Source organism: Carcharodon carcharias, chromosome 19 (genome assembly GCF_017639515.1).
Source record: "Carcharodon carcharias isolate sCarCar2 chromosome 19, sCarCar2.pri, whole genome shotgun sequence".
NCBI classification, from domain to species: Eukaryota; Metazoa; Chordata; class Chondrichthyes; order Lamniformes; family Lamnidae; genus Carcharodon; species Carcharodon carcharias.
Window position 1 is genome coordinate 38,409,870 of NC_054485.1, and position 27,904 is coordinate 38,437,773.

At 42.8% G+C, this 27,904-nt stretch overlaps 1 protein-coding gene across 1 annotated transcript in view; it reads right to left on the minus strand.

Annotated features, from left to right (window-relative positions):
- LOC121291179 (disks large-associated protein 2-like) overlaps window positions 1-27,904 on the minus strand; it is a 135,850-nt gene that overhangs the window by 81,311 nt on the left and 26,635 nt on the right. Inside the window, exon 2 of the mRNA XM_041212270.1 lies at window positions 3,975-4,195. Within this exon, the coding sequence (XP_041068204.1) occupies window positions 3,975-4,195 (221 nt within the window). The remainder of the gene's footprint in view (window positions 1-3,974; window positions 4,196-27,904) is intronic.

Genomic DNA, 27,904 nt, shown 5'->3' on the forward strand with positions numbered 1-27,904 from the left:
TAATGCCATTGAACATCAAGGGGCGATGGTTGAATTCTCACTTGTTGGAGTAGGTCATTGCCTGACTCTTGTGTGGCATGTATGTCACTTGCCACTTGTCAGCCCATGCCTGGATATTGTCCAGCTTTTCCTGCATTTGGACGTGGACTTCTTCAGTATATAAGGAGTCACAAATGGTGCTGAACGTTGTGCAATCATCAGCGACATCCCCACTCCTGACATTATGATGGAAGGATGGTCATTGATGAAGCAGCTGAAGATGGTTGGGCCTAGGACACTACCCTGAGGAACTCCTGCAGCGATGTCCTGGAGCTGAGATGACTGACCTCCAACAACCACAACCATCTTCCTTTGTGTTAGATATGACTCCAACCAGTGGAGAGTTTTCCCCCTGATTCCCATTGACTCCAGTTTTGCTGGGGCTCCTTGATGCCACACTCAGTAAAATGCTGCCTTGATGTCAAGGGCACTCACTCTCACCTCACCCTCTTACTCTCATACTTGCCACAGACTCTCTGTGACGGATTTAACCCAGCCCATGTGCCTGAAAGCATGGTGGCTGGGCCCACCTAATCATGGGAGGGGCCCCACACCCGTCTCCTGGCGATGGTAAAGCCTTCCCTGATTAGGTCACAGGGCGGAAGGGACTGCTGCTGGATTTCTAGCTGCTGGCAGTGGGGTGTCAATTAGGCTCATTAATAAGCCAATTGACCCCATTATTCCTGAGCCTACTGCAGTTCTCAGAGGGCGTGCCTTCTGCCGCTGGGGTCCTCAATCATGGTGAAGGCCTGCTGGTGGCCACTTAAGTGCCTGGAAGGCAGTGGATTCCATCAGGACTCCACCACAGAACTAACAATGGTCCCCTGCCAGCTCTCCAACCGCTGGTGAGACACCTATTGGCCTGAGAAACCCCTGTGGGTTTTTACACTGGAACTGCAGTTATTAGGGAGTCAAAAGAGCACCACACTCTCTATAGAAGGATTGCGGATCTGTTGAACAGGGCAAGCATTGGTGTGTCTGATTAACCAGTTAAATTGAAGAATCCTTACTGAGGCATGCAGAATCCAAACCAGCCAGTTTCAGATAGAATATTTAATTCAATATCAACTTATGTACAGAAAGCAAAACAAAGAGAGGGAAAGAAAGATGGGGTTAGGAGAGGGAGGGAAACAAAGTGGAAAAGTAAATAAAAAATACAAACTTTTACTGTTTTAAAATCTCCAACAATAATTAAAATATGAATGAATGAGACTTCACAATTACAAAAGTTACTTTGCAGCGTCAGAGAGGTCATTTGACAGTAATTAAGATTTATCAAGCTGTTTAAAATGTACTTACACTTGAATGGGCAAACCCAAACTTTTGCTGGCAAATTTACTGGGTATCTACTACATAAGTACAGTAATTTCACATCAATCCATGTGTTTCAATGCTGGCTCTCTTGGCAAGATGTGGGTATAGCACAGTGTTTTGGGGAGAACAGCAAGTCAGAAAGCAACTGCCTGATGTCCACATTTAATTGCGAATGTGTGGCTCCTGGATCCAATTTACTCTTAGCCTCACTATAATTTTTACCACAAAATGTGGGCCATTGTGTCTGCACAAGCAGTACGCCATTCCAATTCATGTCAGTGGAGAATGATGTACAAGATAAGACTTTGTAGCTGAATCCAAAAATAAGGTGGCTGCTGCACTGATGACCTTAAAAAAACATCATGTGAGCTTTAAGTTACTAAAATGTTCACTGACTGATGTTAGGTAGCTCAGGATAGATCAGAGATGTGATACTTTCAGTGTACCAGTGTGTTTCACAATGGGGTGCTGGATGTGTAACTATCACATTATCATTTCCCAGTGTTGAGGGCTTTTGATCTTATCTGGGTTGGCCAGGTGCAGGGGAGGGAACTTTTTCTCTAGGTGGAATAGAATAGGTGGAGCAAATTGAAGCAGCATCTGTTCGGAATATATTGTGTATGTTTCTTTCTTGGCAAGTACCAGAGTTATTGATAGAAGTTAGTAGACTGGAATTTTGTTTGTGTGGCAAGAGAGACGATGGATTGGGTTGGGGGAAGGGGGGGTGGTGGTGGGGGGTGCGGTGGGTGGGGGGAGTGTAAGGCAGATAGTCCCTCTCTTGGTTGCAGAATGGCGTATAGTGTGAAGATGCTGCTTCTGTTATACATAATTGCTTCACCAGAGCAAACTTATGTGCAGCTCTAAATAAAGAACACATATAAAACAATAACTTCATGACAGCCTTGGATCCCAAACATGGGTAAAAAAGCTGAATTCCAGGGGGGAGGTGAGAGTAACTGCACTTGACATCAAAACAGCACCTGACATATTGTGGCATCAAGGAGCCCTAGCAAAATTGAAGCTAATGTGAGCTAGGGGACAACACTTAAGAAGCTAAAGTGTTCCTACAACACTGCAGTGATTCAGCTCACCACTACCTTCTTGAGGGCAATTAGGGATGGGTAACAAATGTTGGCCTGCCAGGAATTGCCACATCCCATACAAGAATAAAAGAAAAATCTATATATAGATTTCAGTAAAATATCAATCACAAGTTAATCCCTGCACTTTTGACATCATCAGGAGATTGTTGGGTAAAAAGAAAGGGTTAATACTGTTATTTCACAAAAATATTTTACACAATTTTTCGTGACTATTGTGCTCCTCAGGATGAAGATTGTCAGTGCTGGGGAATGGGGCATTTCTTCGCTTGTTGTGCTTCAGCGGCTGTACCAAGCACTCTGGGTCAAGTACCATACAGCTGACTGGAAAGTAAAGCTCCATCTACACTGCACAACAAGATGATTAAATACAGGTTGAAGCAGCAGCCATCCCTTGAAAAGCTCCACAATGCTATTGCCTGTTCAAAAAGTGATCATCCTTTTAGCCTCTCTGAGTGAATCTGTCAACTGTCATGCAGAATTATTGACAGCTTTTCTACCATAGACAACAGCAATTGGGAACTGGGCAGATTCTGTCCAAACTCATTTTATCAGAGGCCCTTCCATCTGCCAGATAGGGGATATTTATATCCCTTGTACCTGACCAGAATACAAGCCCAGGTCAAAAATATGATAACATTTTACTAAGCATTTACAAGTTCAAAGGTCCATTATGATCAGGAAGTTCTATTGAGTACAATAGAACTGCAGCCTATAAATTTGAGTTAATCATCAGAAATAAAAACAGCAAACGCTTGCTGCAATTTTTATAAAAAGGTGATAAATCATTATTGTGAAAATTAAGGCACCTTTACTTGGTTGCCATTATTTTGGATTTCCCATATTGATTATCTGTTCATGTGCAGAAATTTATACTTTTCCATGATAGAAATAGCTCAATGCAATGCACCTTTTAGCTGTAATAATAATCAATCCTGGCAAAAATTCTGAATAAGCACACCGATATGTTAGATATTCTCTTAAATTCAGCATCATACAGATTTTTTTCCCCAATAACAGGTAGTGTGTCCCTTACAATCCAGTATTTTCCTTTAGTGCCCGATAACTAACCTATGATAGCTTGACCACTGTGTGGCTATTAACTACAGGAAGTACCACATCCAACAAAATCCTGATCTTACCAGTCATCCACAATTGCACATTTCTTGCAAATGTTAATGGATAGCAATCAGGTGTGAATAGCCTGGCAATTTTTCCTCTCCCTATTCCAGCGAGACTTTGAAGTCAATAGTAAAACCTCTACTGTTGCGCACATTGCATTCAGATAACTCCACCATCCTAGCTATATAAATTGAATCTCCCATACGAACCATGCATCTCTGTTGGAGAACTGGGCATGCACCAGTAATATGCCGCTCATATGAAACACCTGTGATGTTTGTCAGTTTTTACGCGATGTGTACTGCAGGTCTCTGGAATGAAACTTATGCAACCCAATAATCAAAAACACGACAACGTAGCCCACGCTGACTGGGACTCGGCAGGCTGAGTTAACCTTACTTCGAACGACTCTGCTCACTGCTGCTTCCTGCACCCAACAATTTCGGATAGTTCTCATGCTGAGAAGCTCCCTTTGGTGACATCTTTGGGCTTGCATCTGAGTCGCCACTTTCATCATCTCCCATTGCTTTGATGTAGCTGCCACTGCGCATTCTCCGACAAGGAATTTCGCCATCCTTGTTCACTCCTGGATACCCACCTCCCCATTCATCCTGGGGCACCTACAAGCCAAGATAAAATGGAACAGATGAAGGAGTTAAATATAATGCTCTAAACAACATTTCTGACTGAAATGGTATATTTTTTTATAGAGTGCCCATTGTTTCTTGGATAATAATATTTCATTTTGTAATAAATCACATTGGTTGCCTGCATGTGATCACAGTGACTTGTGTGCCTTTAGGCTATACAGTTTTTTGAAAAGGCCTGCAGGCCTTTTTAACAAGTGGTTTCTTAACAAGGACACAGATATAGTCCATTGCAAGGTTTCCTCCTGCCTTTGGACATGACGTCCACTTTTTTGACTTCAATCAATCAATGGGAGTAAATACCAGTACAACAGGTAAACATAGTCATTTGTGACATGCAAGGCCTTATAATCATCACAGTTTGCTCATGCACTTTCAGTGGGGCATCTCTGCTCTGTAGATTACCTGGACATAAAACACCATTCCTTCATTGTCGCTGAGTCAAGATCCTGAAATTCCTTATCTAGCAGTATTACAGGAGCATTTTCACCACAATGAGTACAGCAGTTCCAGAAGGCCTACCATCACCTTCTCAAGAGTAACTAAAGGTAGCCAATAAATGCCTGCCTTGACAGTGAAGCCCACATTCCAAGAATTTTTTTAATTAAAGTGGCTAACTTTTCTTTCAAAACACTCACTATCGAAAACGCTTTATTTTTTAAATTCTGTTTCAAGCTGTTGGAAACAAACTTTTACCCATTATCGCATTATTACTTCAAATAAGTGAAATCCATCCGTACCGATCTTTATGCATCAGGAATTAACACAAACCCAGGATAATACTCGCTGGAAATATGGATTTGATTAACCAGCATCAAATCTAATCCTTTGCTTTTGATAAAAGTTGATTGTACGTTTCTCAAAAGCAGTAGACAGAAAATGTAGACAAATATACACACATTAATCCAATTAATTTTCGAATCCAAATTATACAAGTGATTTCTAAATGTCCAGATGCGTCAGAGCTGCATAGAACCCATTTCCAAACACCCATTCCTTCCACTGATTTGTACTAATGCTCCTTATCAATCAAATGGACTTTGTTATCATGAATACAAAGAACTTTATAAGATGATGATGTATGTCAAGGCAGGGATGGTGGCGTGGTGGTAGAGTGCCTGGGCGAGTGATCCAGAGGTCCAGGCTAATGTCCTGGGAACAGAAACAAAAAAATAAAACTCAGCAGCTCTGACAGCATCTGCGGATAGGAACACAGTTAACGTTTTGAGTCTGTATGACTCTTCATCAGGTTGTTCTGATGAAGAGTCATATGGACTCGAAACGCTAACTGTATTCCTCTCCACAGATGCTGTCAGACTTGCTGAGTTTTTCCAGCTATTTTTGTTTTTGTTTCAGATTTCCAGCATCCACAGTATTTTGCTTTTATCTTAATGTCCTGGGAACATAGGTTCAAATCCCACTACAGCAGGTAGTGGAATTTAAATTAATTAATAAGTTTAGAATATAGAGCTAGTCTCAGTGATGGCGACCATGCCAACTATCACTGACAGATTTAAAAACCCTTCTGGTTTACTAATGCCCCTTTAAAGAAGGAAATCTGCCATCCTTACTGGTCTTGCCTACATGCAATGCCCAGCAATGTGGTTGATTCCTAACTGCCCTTTGAAGTGGCCTAGAAAACCACTCCATTAAAAGGCAATCAGGAATGGACAACAAACGCTGGGCTTGCCAGTGACACCCACATCCCATGAAGGAATTTTAAAAAAAAGTCGATGGGGGGGAGGTACCTTGGTGTGCATATCCACGGGTCCCTGAGGGTAGCAGAACAGGTAGCTAAGGTGGTTAAGAAGGCATATGGGATACTTGCCTTTATTAGCCAAGGCATAGAATACAAGAGTAGAGAGGTTATGCTGGAAATGTATAAAACACTGGTTAGGCCACAGCTGGAGTTCTGCATGCAGTTCTGGTCACCACATTATAGGAAGGATGAGATTGCACTGCAGGTAATGCAGAGGAGGTTTACCAGGATGCTGCCTGAGCTGGGGGGTCTGATCTATGAGGAAAGGTTGGATAGGCTGGGGTTGTTTTCCTTGGAGTGAGGTTGAGAGGGAACCTGATTGAGATGTATAAGATTATGAGGGGCATAGAGTGGATAGGAAGGCACTTTTTCCATTAGTAGAGGGGTTAATAACCAGGGGGCATAGATTTAAGGTAAGGGATAGAAGGCTAAGAGGGGAGTTGAAGAGAAATTCTTTTCACCCAGGGGGTGGTGGGAGTCTGGAACTCACTGCCTGAAAGGGTGGTTGAGTCAGAAACTCTCATAACATTTAAGAAGTATTTAGATATTCACTTGCGTTGCCATAGCTTCCAGGGCTATGGGCCAAGAACTGGAAAATGGGATTAGTGTAGTCAGATCTTTGTTGACCAGCGTGGGCAGGATGGACCAAATGGCCTCCTGTGCTGTAAACATCTTGCATCTATGGGCAGAAACTGTCACTTGGTGGGCGGGCACACGCCCGACCCACTCGAGCGTGAAATGACGCACGTTGATGTTGGCCGAGCGTGGTGACGGCAATGCGCAGTTGCGCGATAGTTAGGTCGGCAGGTGCGCGCTGGAGCCGGCGGTGCACCTGCCAACAATTAAAAGGCCTATTAAGGCCATTAATTTAACAATTAGCGTAAAGTTTTCATTGCCTGTCCAACCTAATGGTTGGCGGGCAGGCGAAAAGGCCAAGCGGCCTTTACATTTCTTTGCAAACCTCATCCACGGACAGGATGAGGTTTCCAAAAGCTATTAAAAATAAAATAAAAACTTTAATTTTTCATTAATAATATAGCCCTGCTCGTGTGGCAGAGTCACACAAGGGGACATGTGTTATTACATTTTTATTTTAAAACATTTTTTTAATATATCTCATCTCCCTGCGGCAGCTCCGTGCCTCAGGGAGGTTATGCAGCGCTCACTCGCGCGCATGCCGGCTTGCGCTCCCCCCCTCCCCCCGCCTGCACAGGCTGCACTGAATGCTGCCACTTGCACTTCTTGCTGGGCGGGCCTTAGTTGGCCTGCTAACGTGAAATAGAAGTGCAGTGCTGAACACGGGCGGCTGGGAAACCCCTACCGAGCACCCCCGCAAAGGGCAAAATTCTGCCCCATGAGACTTGGATTACATATTTAATTGTTTTTATTTCTCAAATGCTGCATCAGTTTGGCCCAGTTGGCAGCGCATCGCTCTTGAATCAGAAGGTTGTGGGTTCAAACCCACACCTACCAAAGTCAATGGGCTTTTGGCTGGTTTGCCACAACCGCTGCAGGGGAACCCACAGTGGCGGGCCAGAAAATCCCGTCCTCGAGAACATAACCCAGGCTGACATTTCAGCGCAGTGATAAAGGAGTGCTACACTGTCAGATGTGCCCACTTTCAGTTGTAATTATTCCCCAGTTGTTGATGGAACAAAAATATTGCAAATAAAAGAGACGTCAAAATAAACGAGCAAGAATATCTTAAGGTTCTGAATATTACAAATGAGTTTATTTTTGTGTGATGCAACCATGCTAATCTTCGTACTTGGCTGGAGAAACGGCCATTTCAGTTTTTATTCAACATAAGTGAGAGGGACATTTGTCTCCAAATGTTGAATTTAGATTTCTTGTTCAGCCGCTATTCATTCTGGAGATGCAACAACTTCTTCAAAAAGGGTTTAATAATTGGCTGAAAACAAATTTAAAGCCAAATAAAAGCTTCGGTTATGAAGACAGAACGTGGAAGAATTGTCTCAATATTTTTGTTAAATTGACCACTGCTGATGATATAATTAGAGCAATAGTCACCGAGCAGGTATTGAGACTGACAGTATTGGGGGCAGGGTGGGGGGGGGGGCAGTGGTGGGAGAGGGTAGCAGTGGTGTGGCAGGGGTGGGGGTGGGGGCGGAGGGGTGGCAATTAATTTAATGTACGCACTTTTTACCAGGAGCAGCTCCGGACCTGAGTTTCCAGTGAGCATCTTATTTTCATGCTAAAATTTACAATGGCTTGACTTCACTGTTGGGGCAGGTGCCTTCTCTCACTTTTTAGCCACTAGTGACAACAACTTGCATTTATATAGCACCTTTAACGCTGTAAAATATCCCAAGGTGTTTCACAGGAGCATTACGAGACAAAACTTGACATCTAGTCTCATAAAGAGATATTAGGACAGGTGACCAAAAGCTTGGTCTAAGGCATGGGTTTTAAGGAATGACTTACAGGAGGAGAGAGAGGTGAAGTCATGGCAAGGTGTAAGGAAGGAATTCCAGAACATGGGGCCTATGTCATTGAAGGTGCAGCCACAATAGTGGGTTAAAGGAAACTGGGAATGCACAAGAGGCCAGAATTGAAGAACATAGAGATCTTGGAGGGTTGCAAGGCAAGAGATTGTTACAGAGATGGGTTTGCCAAGGAGCATTTGAACACAAGGAGGGGAATGTTAAAATTGAGGGATTGCCAGGCCAGGTCAGATTGTACACGGGTGACAGATTAATGGAACTTAGTGGGATGTTACAATTGTGGGTGAGCTCACGTTTACAAGGTGGGTGGGTGGCCAGGAGTGCATTGGAATAATCAAGTCTGGGCATGGGTGAGGGTTTGAGCAGCAGATGGGTTCAGGCAGGGGCAGAAACATGCAAAGTTAGAGAAGTAGAACTAAATTTTGGAGATGGTGGGGATAATGAGGGCAGAAGTTTATGGGTGTCAGGGTGTCCTGCCCTGCAACCTGCAGAGTTAGCGAGGTTATGTCAATTAATGCTCCAAGGACCGTTAATTGGCTGAAGGCAGGATATCAGCTCCTCACTCAGGAGAAAGTTCCGCCTCAAAAAGCCCTGTAGTCCCAGGAATGCCAGCAAGAGCGGTGGCTACTGCTGGAGCCACAAGCTGTTCCCAGCTGCAGATTCCCGGAGCCCAGAATGGAGGTTAGTGTCTGGGAGCGCAGCAGGGATGGAAGGGTAGGCCCAGGGGTAGTAGGGAAAGGGTACATGTCATGGATGGCAAGGCCGGGTGGGGTGGAAGCATCCAGAAATGGAGGCATTTATTTTGGGAGCAGGAGGTGATGGGGGGGGGGGGGGGCGCAGTTTTGCCGTGAGGGGGGTGTGCCGTGAGGGGGGGGTGTGCCTTATGTCAAAAAGGGGCTAGTAGCGGAGGTGCCCCCCCACTTTCTGCCTGTGGCCAGAGCTGAGTGACCTACCAGGCTTTCCCCTGTCCCTGAACTCCTCCCACTGGCTGAAAAATTGCAGCCAGGCAGGAATTGGCTCTTGCGTGGACAATAAAGGGCCTCAAATGGTGCAGGATGGTGGGCCTCACTCGTCACCCATAAAATTGTGGCAGGTCAGGGGCAGACAGGAAGGCCATCCAGGGAATTTTATGCACCTGTAAACACACGGGGGGTGGAAAGTAAAATCCTCCCATGGGGTCTGAAGCTCAGCTCAGGGTTAATTAGTGTCCTGAGGTTGCGATCCGTCTGGTTCAGCATCAGACAGAGGCTAGGGAGCAGAATTTATGGTAGGGACTGAAGATGAGGATTTCAGTCTTCCCAATATTTTATTGGAGGGCATTTATGCTCATCTTATACTGGTTTGTGGAATAAGCGTACAGTGGAGTGTTCAAGAGAGGAGGCGGTGAGGTAGAGCTGGGCAACATCAGCGTACACGTGGAAAGTGATCTTTATGTTTTCAGCTCATGTCACTCACTGAGAGGCAGCATGTGGGTGAGAAATAGGAGAGGGGTCAGATAGATCTTCGGGAGACGCCAGAGGTAACGGTGTAGGAGCGGGAAGAGAAGCTGTTGCAGGAGATTCTCCATTTACGGCTGGATAGAATAGAAGCAGGTGAGTGCAGCCCCACCCAGCTGGACAATAATACAAATATTGCCTTTATTTTTGCTTGTTTTGAGAAAAGAAGCCTTGTTAGACCCCATCCTCCCCTCTCCACCATGTCAAACAGTCCCTTTATTGCAGTGCAATTCTCCAATCCTTGGTACTGGTCAACTTGTCTGATATAATTTGCTACTCTCGGTTTTGCCAACACCAACTCTCGCTGAGCCAGATCCAGAGTCTGTGCACTGTGTATTTGTATAATTCCCTGCAGCTTGGCCTTATGTTTTCTCACAATCTCTGTCATTCACCATCTGTCTAAAAAGCTTCACACTTGAATTCCAGCTGCTAGCATTTATTGACCATGCAGGTGATCTAAAATCACGGCTCCTCAGTGACACATGACAGGGAAAGCTGTCGGACAGAAATATTCAAAGTTGCGCAGTTGGCAGCTGTTCAACATTTGAGGTCCAACTTTTCAATTTATAGGTTAAATATATACAGTCAGAAAAATATAGAAAGCAAAAAGCTAACAGAGAATTGCATGAACAGCTCTACAGTCTGTTGGCTGATCTTTTATGAGGGAGTGGGTGCTATTTGTCCTTCAAAGTCAATACATGAGTTTTCATAAATTGATTTAATATATAAGGCAGCAGTGAAGGAGAGACATCAAAGCCAGAAATGTATAGCTTTGATATGAAAATTCATAGACAATCTTAAATTAATGAATGCGCAATACAGACTTTCTTCAATTAAGTTATGAATCTAGAAATTGCAGCGCATGGCATTAGTCAAATGAACCTTTAATGTATTCATGCGACCTTGCTCTGTCTCCTATATTGGTGACTTTTAAATGAGTTAAGGCCGACATTAAAATAGCAGAAAGTGGAACATTGTAAAAATAAGGTGAATGCTCATTTGCTGCATTCACTAATGGTAATTTTTGTGCTATATTCGGGAAGTGCAGAAATACATTGAAATCACATGTTCTCTTCTACTTCTGTGCATCACGTCTACCAGGCCAAAAATTTGTTAGGCTTGGTAGAAACATTTCTGTCTCTGAATCAGTAGGTTATAGGTTCAAGACCCATTCCAGAGCTTAAGCATGTCATTTAGACTAACATTTCAGTGTATAGCACTGCTCTGTCAGAGAAACCAAATCTCCCTGTTTGAGTTGGGTGTAAAAGCCTCTTTGGCATTCTTCAGAAGATAAGCAGTTCGCCTGGCCGTTTAACCGTCTGCCAACACTGCCAGAAACAGATTAACTGTTCATTCATTTCATTTTGTGTGTGGGATCTTGTTGTGCCCAAATTGGCTGTCACATTTGACCACAAAGCATCAGAAGTAAACCATTGGTCAGGCAGTGTCTTGAAACATCCCGAGGCCATGAAAGGTACTTTTTACATATGTAAGTTCCCTCTTTAAGTCTTGAAGGTGATTTGTTGCCAGGCATTTTTTAACATGATTCAGGTTCTTATAGCAAAGGAAGAGGCCATTTGGTTCATCCTGCCTGTGCTGTCTCTTTGAAAGGACAATCTAATTAGTCCCTAATTGTCTGCTCTTTCCTCAAATCTGTGTAGATCTTACCCTTCAAGTAAATGCCCAATTTCTTTTTTCTCAGGAAAGTCATTTAGTAAAACAGGTAACAAAATGCACCAGGGCACTGCTAGAACACAGTCCTTGGGGACCATATCTTGAGACCATGTTATAGGTGAGACCGTGTATAACAAAGTCCCTTCAAAGATGCCAGTCTAGCAGCCAGAATAACGTAGGTCAACTTCCGTTCTTTTTTATGTTAACATTTTTGCGTGTGTGAATTATCTAGTTCTAAATAACTTATTGGAAATGCATATATACCACAACTACTGCATTCCCTTTAGTTATTTCTTCAAAAGAAATTCTACAATGTTATGCTATGAAATTCTATGTTATTTGCCTTTGTTAAATCCATGGTTTATTTATCCACTGATTTATTGTCTCGTGAACTTCTAAAGACTCACTGATTTGATCCTGAAATTTGGATTTACAGCTTTTGCCACAACTGAGTCTTAAGCTAACTTGTCTGTAGCTACTTAGTTTATCCTTCTGTCCTTTATTGAATGATGTGATGCTGGCTACCAGCCAGCCACTCAGTTAGCACTGATCACACATCCAAGAAAATTGAAGAATTAAGTTCAGAGCTATTGACTTCTTTCAACAGTCTGAAATGCATGATATCAGGTCCTAGTGGTTCATCCACTGAGTTCTGTTCATTTTTTTTCAGAACCAGGTCCTTTTCGACATTTGTCGCCCAAATGATAATCGCCCCCGCCACCCCTTTCTCTGTAAGTACATTCATACTCCTAGAATCATCATGATTTATAAACACTGATACAAAATACTGAACTAAAATCTCAATGGGTAGGAGGTCATTGCGTGCTTGCATGATATTTCGGTTGGCGGATGTGCACGAGAGTTGGCAGTACGCCTGCCAACAACTTAGAGGCTTATTAAGGCCATTAAAGGTTCAATTAACTGCCATTTTTCACCGCCTTTTCACCGTTAATTGGACAGCCAGCGTGAAATCACGATCGGGCACCAAATGCGGGCGGTGGGCTGTTTCCCGGCCACTTGTGGGCCTGCCCGACGACCTGAAAATCCTGCCACACGCCTCTATTATGCTTTTTTTTTGTAACTCACGGTTGGCGGATGGGCAAATAGGCCAGGCAGCCGTTGGATTTCTTTTCAGAAAACCTCATCCTAAACGGGCGGGATGAGATTTCCAACATGAATTTTTAAAAAAATGTTTTAACATCATTTTTATTGTGTTTATGTTGTGAGTGAGTCCTATGTGGGGACATTTATTTCCGATTTTCAAAAGCTTTATTTTCGATTTTAAAATTCTTCAGCTCCCTGCCTTCAGGGAGCTTTCATTGCGTGCTCCCCCGTGCAAGCGCAGACTTTTGTGCTCACCCTCCTCCCGCGCACACCCCCCCCACCCCACCTCAGCAACACTGAGCTACTCAGGTTGTCTTTCACCGTTAATTGGACAGCCAGCGTGAAATCGCGATCGGGCACCAAACGCGGGCAGTGGGCTGTTTCTCGGCCACTTCTGAGCCCGCCCAACGACCTGAAAATCCTGCCACACGCCTCTATTATGCTTTTTTTTTTTTGCAAAGAGATATATTCCTCAGAAGTCTTGTGCTATCTTTAATTATTTCACTTTCTACATGCATGTCAAAACAGGCACTATTTTCTTTTTTGTTAATCTGTTAACCATTTTGGGCTCCAATATTGACCTATGTTATTCGAGGCCGCAGTGTAGAACTTTGTGGAACTTTACCTTAGGCCCTACTTTTAATGAAGGAGATCCAATGTTAAAACCTGCATTGTTCAAACCCGACCATTTGGAGTCCACATGTGACATTTTCATAGTCCAACAGAACATTAGCTCAGGAATTCCACCGTGTGATAACAGTGTACATACACTTAATGGGCAGAATTTAAAGCCCTGCCCAAGGCAAGTTTGGAGGTAGGGAGGACATATAATTGGGGTTGGGGGGGATTCTGGGTGGGGACCCAGCCGCCTTCCCGTTTCTGACCTGATTAAGTCCATGTTGGGAAGGTTCATGGATAGCCTTCCTGCCCTGCCATCAACTGAGTCATTCAACCAGCAGTCGCCACGTGGGAAGCCCAAAAAGTAAACACTGTCAGGGTTGCTTGCAGGCTCCCAGGGAGGGACCCTCATTCAAAGGCACTAATTGCCTGATCGAGAGAGCTGGCATTGGGAAGGGGGGATCCCTGCTGAAAGCCACACCCCCCTTCCCTTGCTGCAGACCCCCTTACCCCTTAACCCACCACCCTCATCCTGCAACCCCCATCGTACCCTCACTCACCTGTGGCCTGGGCCCCTCAGTGATCCTAGGCTTCTCCGTGGGTCCACTGCCAGCAGCTGCCACTTCTCCCACTTGCAATGGACAGCTGTCAGCCTCTGATTGGACAGCAGCTTTCAGTGGGTGGGATTTCCGCCTCTGGGATCCTTATTCCTGGGGAAAGCTCACCGCAGGCTACCCAAGCACCTGTTTGGCATTTAATTCGGTGGGCCTTTCCCAAAAGAGGGGACACTGGGCCTGCCAACTCTCTAGCCAGTGGGCAAGACCCCCATTGCCTCAATTAAATACTGCCCAGTGTGTTCCTCTCTCCACTACTTTAGCAGTGGCGTTGGCTCATTTATTGTAAGTGATTTGACACCTCTTCTAAAATAGAAGGAAGAATGCATTAAGCTTTCACACACTTATGTCTTAATATCACAGGGCCTTTGCATTTCAATAATTATTTGATAATAAAGCTAAATCTGCCTTTCCCTCTTCCAGGTCCCTGAATTGCCACTGCTCTCACCCACAACATTTCGTTCATTGTTGTGCCCCCGAATTACATCTTCATCTTTACTGTGCCTGGAGAATACCTAGCTTTCAGATATGGGTTCAAAGGAAAAATGGATTTAGACTCATTCTATCAGGTCTCTGTGGCCCACAGTGTTGCTGAGATTTTCTGCATTTCCCAGCTTCTGTCACTGTGTGTGTGCCTGGAGTAGGTGCAGTTCCAGTGTAGGCATGGAGGAAGCACGCCTGGCATTCCACCTCACTCTCCTTGGCTTCAGGCCATTGGATGCCTGAAAAAATCTGGCACTGGGTATTGCACCAAGACCTCTGTTGACATAAAGACCTACAAAAGTCCCCAGTGTCGCCTAGGGTCTCTTTAACTTCATGAAGGAGTGCCCTTCCAAAATAACCTTCAAGGCTCAAGTTCTTTTGGTTGCTGCCCTGATGTTGGACAGGGGTCTGCAGTTTCTGTTTCCCTTTTATTCCACATCCCCATCATAAGGCCCTGCTAGAGAGCAGACCTGTGCCAGGAGTGCACTTGGGACACAACTATGGCATAGGCCAGGAAAACGGGAGCATCTCTGTCCTTGTTTATGTTGCTGTGATTGGAGGATGGTGGGCGATTGTGGTTGAATACTGGGTGGGTGGGCGCTCTGAAAGTAAATCTTCTCAACCTTAAAAATGATAATCCCATTCCCAATAAGACCTCCATTTAGCCCTTTGCTGTGAAAGAGTCAATCAGCTGCTTCTTTCCAACTACCTACCAATCTACAAAAAGTACTTTGTTTCTAACATCTAGTTTTGTTTGCCCATTAACACCTGGGGTTAACCCATTCACGTTACTGCTTGATCTGTATAGGATCACGGTTTAAGTTAGGAAATTTCATTCATACTTTCAAGCATTTTGAAAATGTCATTCATGTGCCTCCCAATTTGTATTTTGCCAATACAAAAAAAATCAATTTTTTTGAGATTCTCCTTACAAATAAGAACCTGAAGTGCCCTTGCTGACGTTCTCTGAACCTTCTCCAATAAATCAGTAGCTTTTGAAGGCTGGACATCATATTTTAAATATAGCTTTATAGAGTTTGAGTATTAGGTTTTAAATTATAATAAATACTCTTGAGATATATCCCAGTACTGGATCAGGTCTCCTATTCACTGGGTACATTTATTGCTTGGTCAGTACCCCGGTCAGGATATTTCTCCTTTCTCAACATTATCAATGGACTTGTCTTCCAATATGCATCACACACATATACACACCTCATCATACCTCACATCACCCACTCTAAATTCTACTTGCAACTTTTTGGTCAATGCAATTAAGTTGTATTTTTCACACAATAAATCTTGTCTGCGCAAGTCACCTGACCACACATTTGGAATGATCAAATTTTGTAATATTACAAATAGTACTCCGCTTCAGTGTAAACTGGAATGATCCCAGACTAGATCCCTATAGCATGATACTACTCTCTGTTCACATATAAACTCCTCCCCACCCAAGCCAATAATCATTACTTTGTGCTTTCTATCACCGACCCAATTTTCAATGAAGTTATTTAATATTAATGTTCTTGCATCACATACTGAGTTTTATTAGATGTCTTGAGAAATCCGTCCTAGTGGATGGTTTACTTATTTCGTAACCCACTAAACAAATTCCAGCAAATTCACAAAGAGTTCATTCTTTCTAAGGCAATACTGATGACTTCTAATCTTCTCAAATGCTGACAATCACACCTTGAGATGCCCTAGAGTATTATTCGCTGATCCATGTCTTATTCCTTTTTGGAATGACAAGGTTACCTTACTTTTGGCTACTGACCCTGTATGTAATCTGGTGCTTTCTGTATGTTATGTACACAATCTCATAAAGCCATTTTTAAACAAACACATATCTTCGTAAACTCAAAAGAGTTTGTCTTTGTCTAATCCAAGTTTATCCAAGACATGAAAAGGCTATTCTAATATTTCTCTCATATTACAGACAGAATACTAAGAATGCTTGTCATCTGATGGCCACTGTTTCTTGTGCTTCTTACATCCATCCTGTTATCTCTATTGCAACAATTCTTGTGTCTATGTCAGCATGCAATAGTCAGCATTCTTCTGGACTCTTGGTTGTCCTAACATCCTTAGACTTTACACTTTTCCTTCTTTTCACATCAAAACAAAGTAAAACATGGGCTCTTTCTTGAGGTAACTTTGAAATCAAACCTGCAAACTGTGCAGTATAAAAGCTGAATTCAAACATAGCTGAGGACCAAACTGACAAGGTGGGGGCAATGACTCACTGCACATCTCTACGCTTTAAATCAATACAGTGGGTCCATTCTTTTGCTGAAGTTTATGTTGAGAATCTTTAAAAGGTTCATTTTTACAAATAGCAAGTTCTGGAGATAAGAGTCCTGTGTCATAGGAAGTATAGCACAGAGGGAGCCATTCAGCCCATCGAGTCTGCGTCAGTTCTTTTGAACGGCTCTGTCCCATTACTCTCCTCCTTCCTCATCCCTGCATTTATTTCTCCTTCAGGTATTTATCCAATTGACTTTTGAAAGTCACAATTTAATCTGTTTCCACCACCCTATCAGAAAGTGCGTTCCAAATCCTAAACTCATGTATAAAAAACTGTTCATCATGTCACTTCTATTTCTTTTACCAATCATCTTAAATTTGTGCCCCTGGTTGTCACACCTTCAGCCATTAGCAATAGTTCCTCTTAATTTATTCTATCTAAACTTTCAGAGTTGAAATATTTCATGTCCTGGGACAAACTTTAAGGTAAGCTCCTAATGTTTTCTTTGATCAGCTGAATACATATTACCCTGAATATAGCTTTAATCTAAACTTGCCCAGAACTTTTTAATAGCAGTGAATAACACATAATCAACTAACTCTATTCTCTGAACATAAATTATTGAAAAATCTAATCATGTGCTGTCTGATTGAGCCTAAAGGACTAATTCCATCACAAATCGGGGTCAAATGGATCAATTAGTGCAAAGTGTCACCTTATAAAATGCTTAGCAAGACTGAGAAAGAAGATAGCAACTAAACTGATCTGCTTCAGGAATAGTTTGTGGCAAATAAACAGCAAAGCTGTTTTCTTCCTGGCTGCCAGTAAGAATGAACTTTGAGCATGAAAATGGCTGGTCAAAAAGTCAAACCCTTCTTAGATCATGAAACCTACTTCACCACTGGTTTCTTGGCACCCATTTATTTTGTTAAAGTGAAGTTAAGAGTGATATACCATTTTCATTAAGGAAAAATTTAATGGGAATATAGTTTAATAAAAGCCCTGATTTATAGTTAAATAGAACCGCTTGGTACTCCACATGTTCCCAAGATATTTGGTGATATTTGGTATTTTTAAGAATATAAGAACATTAGAGATAGGAATAGATGTAGACCATATGACCTGTTGAGCCTGCTCTGCCATTAAATATGATCATGGCTGATCACCAGCTGCACTTTCCCGGCTGCTCCCCATATTCCTTGATTAACAGCTTCAGGATGTTTCAAAGTACTTCTTAACCAATGGAGTACTCCTGAAATGTAACCACTACTATGTGGGCAAACATTGCCATCAATGTTCAGTAAGGTCATCGGCATTGCAAATGATTAATTGGCTACATAATCAATTTTTGGTGATGTTGACTCAGGGAGGAATGTTGGTCAAGACACTGTGAGAACTATCTGTTCATCTAGTCATTCCATGAGATCTTTTATATGCTTAGATCTGTGATGGAAGTGGATGCTACTGTGAAGGATTGCAGCTATAAATACAGAGTTATAAGATTAAAAAGAGTGAGATTCCTATGAAATAGGGATTAAAAATTAAAAGCGCAGATCATCTGCTAGACAGAAAAAGGTTCAAAATTTTAAAAACATGCCTGGGCATAGTTGTGTGCTCAAGGACACCCAACATTCTATGGTATAGGATATAGTGTATCCCCTAACACAAGGCAGTTCTTGAAAAAACAGGTATTGGCCTCTATATCACCTCAGCAAGGCACTGATAAATTGTAAGATACCACCATCTAACAATGGATAACGTTGAGGATTACCATAAATCACTTGTCAGTTGAATCCTGGAAACTGAATGTAGCAAAGTAATGACCGCCATCCGCACTTCTCAGTATCCTGCTTGCTTGAAGGGTGTTGACTAAAATTAAGAATGTTGACTAAAACAAAGGATGTTGTCCAACATGTGTGCTCAAAAATGCTACTTGCTGGTTCAGCTCTTTTCTGGTATAAATATTGGAGCCACACAGTAGGATTTTTATATTCATTGGATTCACTCCAGCGTCTCTCAAGGTAAATGTATGGCTAGTGTAGCAATGATAGTCCTCCCTTTAATTGGGATAGTGGTACGGTATCTCGCTAAACATTGTAGCTTTCTATTCAGGGATTTAAGGTAATACTACTTTAAATATTGATGGATATCTTAAATATCTCTCTGTAACATTATTTAATCTTGGATTCTCCAATAGAAACAAGATTATATTTACTTTTCCTAGAACTATCAATGTTGTAATTATCATCAAATGTGAACTGCATGTTCAGTTCTTTAATAGACATATATATAATTTAGAAAACATATTGTCTCATATTGTCTTCTGTATCCAAACTTGAGAACCTATTTCCATATACTCTTCAGTGGAAAGGTACATAATTGAGAAGAGATGCTTGGACCCTTATAATATCTGGAGTGTTATAATCTGGTTAAAACTTGTTAAAAAGGCTGTCTGGAGGATGGTAATATTCTCAGTGATTTCCTTCCTTTGGGAAGAATTAGATCAGTTCTTCAGGCCCATTTAAGTGTCTGTGAGGCCTGTCTTTCTCAACCTAAAGTGAGGGTAACCATCCGAGGACTACGCCTGATCTGGAGTTGTCCCAAAAGAGGGCTCAGATTATAATCCACTTCAGCTACAACTTTCTGCATCAGAAAAGAGACTACTACCAAATGAACTAAGAAAATATCCAAGGAAATATTAAAATTATTTAAATTTTCTTTTTATATATTTGTTATTAAAATCCACATTATAAACAAATAGTCTGTAAAATAGTAACTAAGGACGTCTCAAAAAGTAACCAACAAGGATCAAGCAGCAAAAAATAGCCCAGGAAAAGGTAAACTGGCAACACTTTTTGAAAACTCTAAAGCCACTACCCTGAACTCTCAACAAACTAGAAATTTGCCATTGAATATAATGTTTGTAATTAAGACGTACAAAATCACAATCACAAAAGGTTATTAAACTTACATACATAAAGGGCAAAAAAACAATTTGTGCAATTGACAATTGTCATTGTCACCCAGGTCACTTTCCAGCTACCTTGCCATCTTAACTTCAAGCAGTCTCTTGCTCCCTCTCTTGAAGTGGCAGAGTGCCATTTTAAGCTTTGACCCCCTCTGCAGAGTGGCCGTGCCTATTGCACTGTTACGGATGTCAAAATCAGAATCATAGATCTAACTAATATTATTGTAAGGTTGCTTTTTCTCATGGATCCTGTAGATGTTACAAGTTGATCTTCATGTTCGGAGTTAAATACCCAGATCGATTTGGGCAACCTGCAGCCCATGGGGCTATTGAAATCTATAAACAAAAAATATCTTCCATTGCCAGGTACTCAAAATCCAATGACTTAATAAATAAAAGCTTGCAATCATACTAAAAGCTTTACCTGCAGCAATTACGAACATAATGGAAACATAATTACATCAAACGATTACTCAGACACAGAGCAATTGGGTATTAATAATGTATCAGGCAAATAATTTTTTCCCAATTGTAACCCATTTGACAGGATAGGTTAGAAAATGAAAACGCAGTCTGTTCCATTTTGGTGAATGTACAAAAAGTGAAGATTTTGTGTTAAAGTGAATAAAGCTGAAAATCCAATTTATTTGATGAAATTGCTAATTTTGCCATTCAATGACTGTCACAAAATAGGTGTTGATGTGCTTGTAGCCTGAACTGCAGATCACTCTGGGTGACTCAGTGGGCTTGTAGAAGAAAACCTCTTTGATTACAGTTCTTCCCACCCTAAGGACTCTACCCCATTCTTCCAGCTCCTCCATTTCCGTCACATCTGTCCTGACAATACCACCTTCCACCAGTGAAAAGAAAAATAAAACAGAAAGACTTACATTTATATAGCGCCACTCACTGCCACCAGACACCTCTCAGTGTTTTACAGCCAATTAAGTACTTTCTGAAGTGCAGATGCATATAACAAAAAAAACACTGTAGAGTAAGGGGTTAATGGTTATGTTAATGAGACCATGATAATATTAATGATGTAACCATAACATCAGCAGCCAGATGACCAAGAGGCTCCAGAGAGCTAGAGGCAGAACAGTCCGTGTCCTGAAAACTATGTGCTTACCCCGAGGTCTTTGTAAAAAAAATTCTTAATAAATTGTTCGAGGTTAAACGATACTAACCATTTCATGTCTTTCATAGGGAAGCAAAGCCTCATGAATGTACAGTAAGTCTACAAAGGATGGTAATAGTAATACCTCAAAAAAGATTGGCAACAACATTGAAACATGGTGGCAGCGCTGGAGGCCCCAGTCTAAGAAACTGAAGCCACAGATCAGCGACCCATGAGTGCAGAGCTGGAACACCACAGTGCTGAAGATCAAAACCAAGCAGTACTGTGGTGAGAGGATAGAGAGAATTGCACAATGTTGCTAGTCACTGAGCAGCCACTACCACTTCCACAACCTTTCCAACAAATCAACGGTCCACTGCAAGGACAGTGTTGGGATCTCTGGCAGAGACAGTTCAAAAGGTACTGAATGGATTTGGGTTTACAAGGGAAAACTCAGAAACACAGGTCTATATGCTTTTATATGCTGTGAGGACTATAGCTGATGATAACCTGGTGCAGCAAGGCATCAAGGAAGTCCAGGCATCATACAAAGAGTTTAAGGGGGCCTTTGATAAATGCTTCAGCTCAAAGAAGAATTTGGTTATAGAAAAAGCAAAATTCAATCAGGGGAACCAAAGGCTGGGTGATTCCATTGATTCCTTCATTAATGATTTATATCGGTTGGCTAATACCTGCAGTTATGGAGTCTTAAAGCATAAGTTCATTCACAGTCACATCATTGATGGCATGCTTGATAATGCACTGTTAGATTGTTTGCAATGCAATCAGAATTCGACCTTAGAAAAGGCTAAACAGATCACGAGGCAGGCTGAATTGCAATGCCAGGATCGGGGTGTTATTTGGGGCAACATTGAGGCTCAGGAGGGCTCGGTCCAGTAAGTAGGCCCAAAGTCAGGAGCACTGCCCACCGAAAAGCCCATCAAAACCACTGAGGGGGTGTGGCAAACTCTTCCACCTATGTTCAAATGCCCCAGACAACACCGCCTTGAGGACTGCCAGCAGGGGGAGCTGAATGTTTTCTCTGTAGCAGGACTGGTCATTTTAAACAGTTTTGGAAATCTAAAAAAACATTCAAGGGAAGAAAGCTAGAACATGTTCCCAACCATTTTGAGGTCCAAGGAATAGGAGATGCACTTTTTCAATCTGATGATTTCGTAGGAGAGATCAAGGAGGCCAATAAATAATTCTGATCTTTGGAGTTGGTAGTCCAAGGTTACAGAATGGAATTTAAACTCGATACTGGGCAGGAGTCTCTGTCTTTTCAGACAGATTGATTTGGCTTCAAAGCTGGCTTAAAGACGTCAGAATCAAACCATCTGCCTTAAAACTACAAGGGCCTGGAGGCTCGGATTTCCCTCTGAAGGGGCAGTTCACCACCACACTTAGGCATGAAGAAAAATAAATGAATAAAACCCTAGATATTTTACAGAACTAGCCAATTTCTCTGTTCAGCAGGTCAGCATGCTTAAGACGGGGCCTTATACATAAGGTCGTAGAGGGATCTGTAGAGTTCAGTGAAGTAATGCTCAAGGATGAATAATCAAAGTTGGTTGGAGGACCCACAGACTTCAATTCAGCAGCAGCACTTGAAGTTCACTCATTACACAGTGAGTCGCTCTTTCTTGTAGCAGGAGCATCTGCTGGATTACAGAAGAAGACAGAGACAGGGCGGGGGCGGGGGGGGGGGGGGGCGGGGGGGTGCGGTTGGTTAGAGAGGCAGGGCGAGGGGGACAGGGAGAGAGAGATTCAGACAGAGAGAGAGACTGAGAAATTAAACTATCTCATGCCTGTTATCGGGAAGCAAAGCCTCATCAAGGTACAGTAAGACTAGAAAGCATGGTAACAGTAAAACTTCTAGAAGCTCAGCAGCAACATCGAAACAAACACTTCTGATATCACTTCCTTTGTCCTCAATGAAGGATTCCCTCTTGCCCTAGTTGACTGGCCCTTGACAGTGTCCACTCCATTTCCTGCACTTCAGCTTTCACACCTCCTCCAACCCAGGATCACGATGGGATTTATAGAATTCCCTCTCACCGTCAGCTGCCATGCTACCAGCCTTCGTATTCAACAAATAATCCTCCACCATTTCTGCACCTTCAGCCACTCCTCAATCATCCCCAACGACACTTTCCATTCTTAAGGCACCTTCATATGCAAGTACAGGAGATGTAACAGGTACCTTTTCATTGAAGTGAAATAATATTGGAACTGAAATAGACTGATGCACCATCACACTAACCCACTCTAATTGGTTGGGAAATTCAGAAGTCATATGCAAGTTTTTATTCATTTATGGGATGTGGGCATCACTGACTAGGCCAGCATTTATTGCCCATCCCTAATTTCCCTTGAGAAGGTGGTGGTGAGCTGCCTTCTTGAACCGCTGCAGTCTATGCGGTGTAGGTACACCTACAGTGCTGTTAGGAAGGGAGTTCCAGGATTTTGACCCAGCGACAGTGAAGGAACGGCGATATACTTCCAAGTCAGGATGGTGAGTGGGCGTGGAGGGGAATTTCCAGGTGTGATGTTCCCATGTACCTGCTGCCCTTGTCTTTCTGGATATTAGCTGTCATGGGTATGGAAGATGCTGCCTAAGTAGCTTTGCTGAGTTGCTGCAGTGCATCTTGTAGATGGTACACACTGCTGCCACTGTTCACCTGTGATGGAGGAAATGAATGCTTGTGGCCAATCAAGCAGGCAGCTTTGTCCTGGATGGTGTCAAGCTTCTTGGAGCTGCACTCTTCCAGGCAAGTGAAGCGTGTTCCATCACACTCCTGAGCAGTGGCTGGGTTGCAAAATTACTGAAAAATGAACTGCTGCGATTTTTGTGTTCCCGACACATTGTCAGTCTCCCCATGGTGGGTCTGATAGTTAAAATTCAGCTCATTAACTCTGCTTCTCTCCACGCAAGCTGCCTGACTTGTGTATTTTCAGTATTTTCTGTTTGCTGTGTTTATAAATAACCATCTCAGATATAGCATTTCAGTCACTTTTCCAAATGTCACACATGCAAAGTGGATAATACAATGTCACTCAGGTTCACAAATTTTATTCTGAAACACGCAACACCTCGCTGTTACCGGAATAAAGGCACTTGTCTGAAATATAACTTAATAAGTAAGACAGGGGATAAGAAACATACCAATGAACAAATAGTTCCCAAAAAGCAAACTAGCAAGAATGTGATGAGAAACTGTTGAAATTATCAAAAATTTCCTTTTCATTTTGGTTTGCCAGTAACCCAAATATGTAGCATGAAAGATAAGACTTGCAACATACCGGATCCATAAAAATAGAAGTAATTCAGAAACAATGAACACAATCTTCTGCCCTCCCCCGTGGTGAGTTTGCTGTCTGGGTCCAGTGGGCATCCTGACACCTTCCCGCCTCCACCCCGATTAAGTCTGTGGCAGGGAGGTCCATGGACCACCTCCCTGCCCCACCGTCAATTGAGGCCCTCAGGTAGGCATCCCCTCATCATTGGTATCAACCCAATGGTGGGCGGGGGGAGGGGTGGTCCTCACCATGTGGGGAGCATGACAAATAAACCTGTGCTGAATTGCTTGCAGGCTCCCAGGGGCCCTCTTGTTAAAAGGCACTCAGTGCCCGATCGAAGGATTCAGCTGGCATTGGAAAGGTTGAGGGGGGGTCAGCTGAGACACTCCCCTGTCTTGCTGCCAAGCTCCCTCCACCCCCTCCCCCACAACACTCACCCTACCCTTCTGTTATCACTTTCCTCTGGCCCGGGATCCAGCCACCATCCTAGGCCTTAGGTGGGTGTCATACCGGCAGTAGCCACCACCTCCCAGTGGCACTGCTGTTCAACTGCCAGCCTCTGATTGGCTGGCAGCCCTCAGTGGGCAGGACTTCTGCAGGGCCTGTCAAGAGCCTGAGTGGAATAAGATGCTGCAGACCTTCCTGAAAAGAGGCGACATGGAGCTTTCACTGGCTATCCAGCCGACAGCCAAGACCCCCATTGCCCCCACAAGATTCCGCCCAATATCTTTCAATTAACCCTAAAATTTTCCATGCTCTGCTGCAAATCCTTGCAATATTTGCTTCCAGAGGTTTATCCTCTCCAGGGGCCTGAAGTTTCAATTTTACTATTTTATGGTAACTTGCTTTATACACCCGGGCATTCTCTGCTGATATTCTTCAGGTCTCTGTGCACATACAACTTCAGTGTCCAGCGAAGTGCCAGACCTGTAATCTTTTTAGGTTAGGTCATTAAAATATAGCACGTTTTCAGTGGGCGCACCTGGAAGCTTCTCACCCAACTCAAGGCTCAGAGCCCTAAGCCTCAGACGCTCACGTTAAGCCCTAGCTTAATAAGATTCCTGAAGGGTGCCAGTGAGCAATGTCATCAGGAATCTCCTGTGCAAGTGCACAAATTGGATACAATTTACCACACAAAGGCTTGCTCAACCCAAGCTCATTCATTATCTATGGAATTCATTGCCACAGAGGGCTGTGGAGGCCAGGTCATTAAGTGTATTTAAGACCGAGATACATAGGTTCTTGATTGGTAAGGGGATCAAAGGTTATGGGGAGAAGGCGGGAGAATGGAGTTGAGAAACTTATCAGCCATAATTGAATGGCAGAGCAGACTCGATGGGCCGAATGGCCTAATTTCTGCTCCTATGTCTTATGGTCTTATGATCCCAGTGGCAAATTCTAATTTAGCTAGCCACTGCCAGCTAACTCATATTACATAGAATTCCATGCATAAATCTTAAATACAATTCTGATCCATGCAGAAAGTAGTAACCCATTATACTGTTTTGAATGCTCAACACATTGAATATAGTGAATCCACAACAAATATCAGCAATGGTCAAATCTTAATCATTTTTGGGTGAAATATAGGTTGCTGTTGGATTGTTTGTAGCTGAACAACTGATGGGACTGGACTATGGAACATACAGTTTCCAATTACCTGTTTTTATCTGCAATTTATAGAAGCCTTGACCCAACTTCAACCCCATTTCTTCAGAAAGCATTCCATTTTTATCTGAAAATGACTTTATAGAAGGGAATCTTGCTCCAGATCCATTTGTTCCTTGTTCAGTCATTCTTATAACATGCAAACATATCATCTAGCTCCAATATGTATTGTTGTGCACTAGACTCTGAAATAATTTTAACTAGGGGCAAGGGCTGAGCCTGGTGCTGGCAAGGTAAGTATCGGGTGTGGCTAACTGGGGTCTGGATTACTCTAACTCCCATAGCCTGTTTAAATTACTTAGATCTGACTCGCACTTGAAGCTGATGTCAATGATGTAGTGTTGGCAGGCAGGAGCAGGCAAGCAAGGGAGAAAGCTGGCACCAGGGATTTGCCAGGGTACTTCCAGCAAACATACGTCTAGAGGACGGGGATGTGGAAGCAATTGCTGGCAGGGGAGGGGAATCCTGGGACAGCAGAGGCCCTTGGATTTCTTGCGGGACTGGAAAGAGAACTCTTGCTTCCCTTGGCCCAATAGGAAATCTTCTTGTTTCTGCTTTTTTTCTGCACCTGCTGTTTCTTGGTGCCTGACGTTTCTGAGGAGGCCAGTCTCTGTGTTGAACACTAAACTAGTGTCTGTGCACTAAAATGTCACTGAGGTATGAATTGTGTCGTGTGAGCGCTAGCATTTACTTGTAAATGAGGCCTGTGGCGAAGACTTCGCACTCCCGAAACCTTGGAGTAAAAGTCATGGCTGACAAGTGCTTTTATTTTAAACCTGTTCCCATCCACCCCACTGCATGCCTTGTTTGTGATGGGAGTGGCGGATGGGGGAAGTTAAAATTGGCCCTTTAACTTCATTAGACTTCTGTTATAGAATGGCAAAGCTATATTCTTGTTATAACCTCTAGTTAATCAGGCGGTGGCTTTATTCTGCAATGATAAGACAACATTAATCTCTCACAATCTCTAATCAAGATCATTTTACTTTGGTGTATGCTGAGCTTGATTTCCTCCTTATTAAGATATGAGTCCGCACAATACAAAATTATAGCTGGTAGAATAATGAGCTATAATTTAATCCTGGGGTTCAGGTGATGTGTATAAGCCTCTTCAATGATGATTTGAAATTACAAAGATATTAAATTGTAGACTCACACTGCTCTCAATCTCCCCTCCTTTATCTAGCAGAGTAATTTAATTGAAACATTAATAATGAGCTTCTTTTGTCGAAGTAAAGAAGTGGATGTTTTGTTTGAAGGGATCCGAGTACTGTGTGTGAGACACATTAGATGATGATAAATGGCACCACTGATGGAAATTGCTATTCAGTCCCAGTCGCCCATTTGGAACCACATGCTTGTTAGTCCAGCTGGAGGGAAAGGTGGTGCTCTATTGATTGAATCATTCTGCATCTTCAGAATTTTCATTTTCAAATTTGTGCTAACTGAGGTGAAGCAAATGCTGTAAACAGTTGACGGAGTGTGAAGTTGCTCGTTTAACACACGAGAGGCCATTTGTCTCTCAATCATCAATAAGTAAATGCTATGCAAGCCTCAAGGAGAACAAGCGTTTACCTTGTTCTCCTTGAGGCTTGCATAGCTGGAGGGCGGGCATCACATTAATCAGGCTCCTCCATTTGCGGTTTTGCTCAAAACAATGGTTAAGGGCTATTTACTCCAATTGCCTGTCCAACCTACATAATAACAAATCAAATTTAACTAAACTGTCATATGCAAAGTGCGGTACAGTGTCTGGATGCAAGCTGGTTTCTTTCACTCTGGCATTAGTCCTGTGTTTCATTATTTTAAAACTGTCGGCCAGATGTAACCCGCGAGCACATATTTTGTGACATTGTGGTGTAAGAATATGTTTTAAGATTTAATTAAATTTGCTGTAAAGCTATGTGGAAATGAGCTGATAATTCTCAACACATTACCAAGCACTGCAGAAACCAATCAGAGACTGCCCATTGAGTGGCTCAGAGCGACTGAGCATGAGAGCAGTTGTCATGCAGCCAAAGTATAAAATCAGGCTAAAAACTCTCTTCGAGATGGCTCGGGAGTGAGACCTTCAACAGGAAAAGTCCCACTGGAACCGATCAGTCCTAGTCAGATCGGATCCAATCGGTCTGCAGTCCACCTAGTCTGACTAACCATGGGTCGCT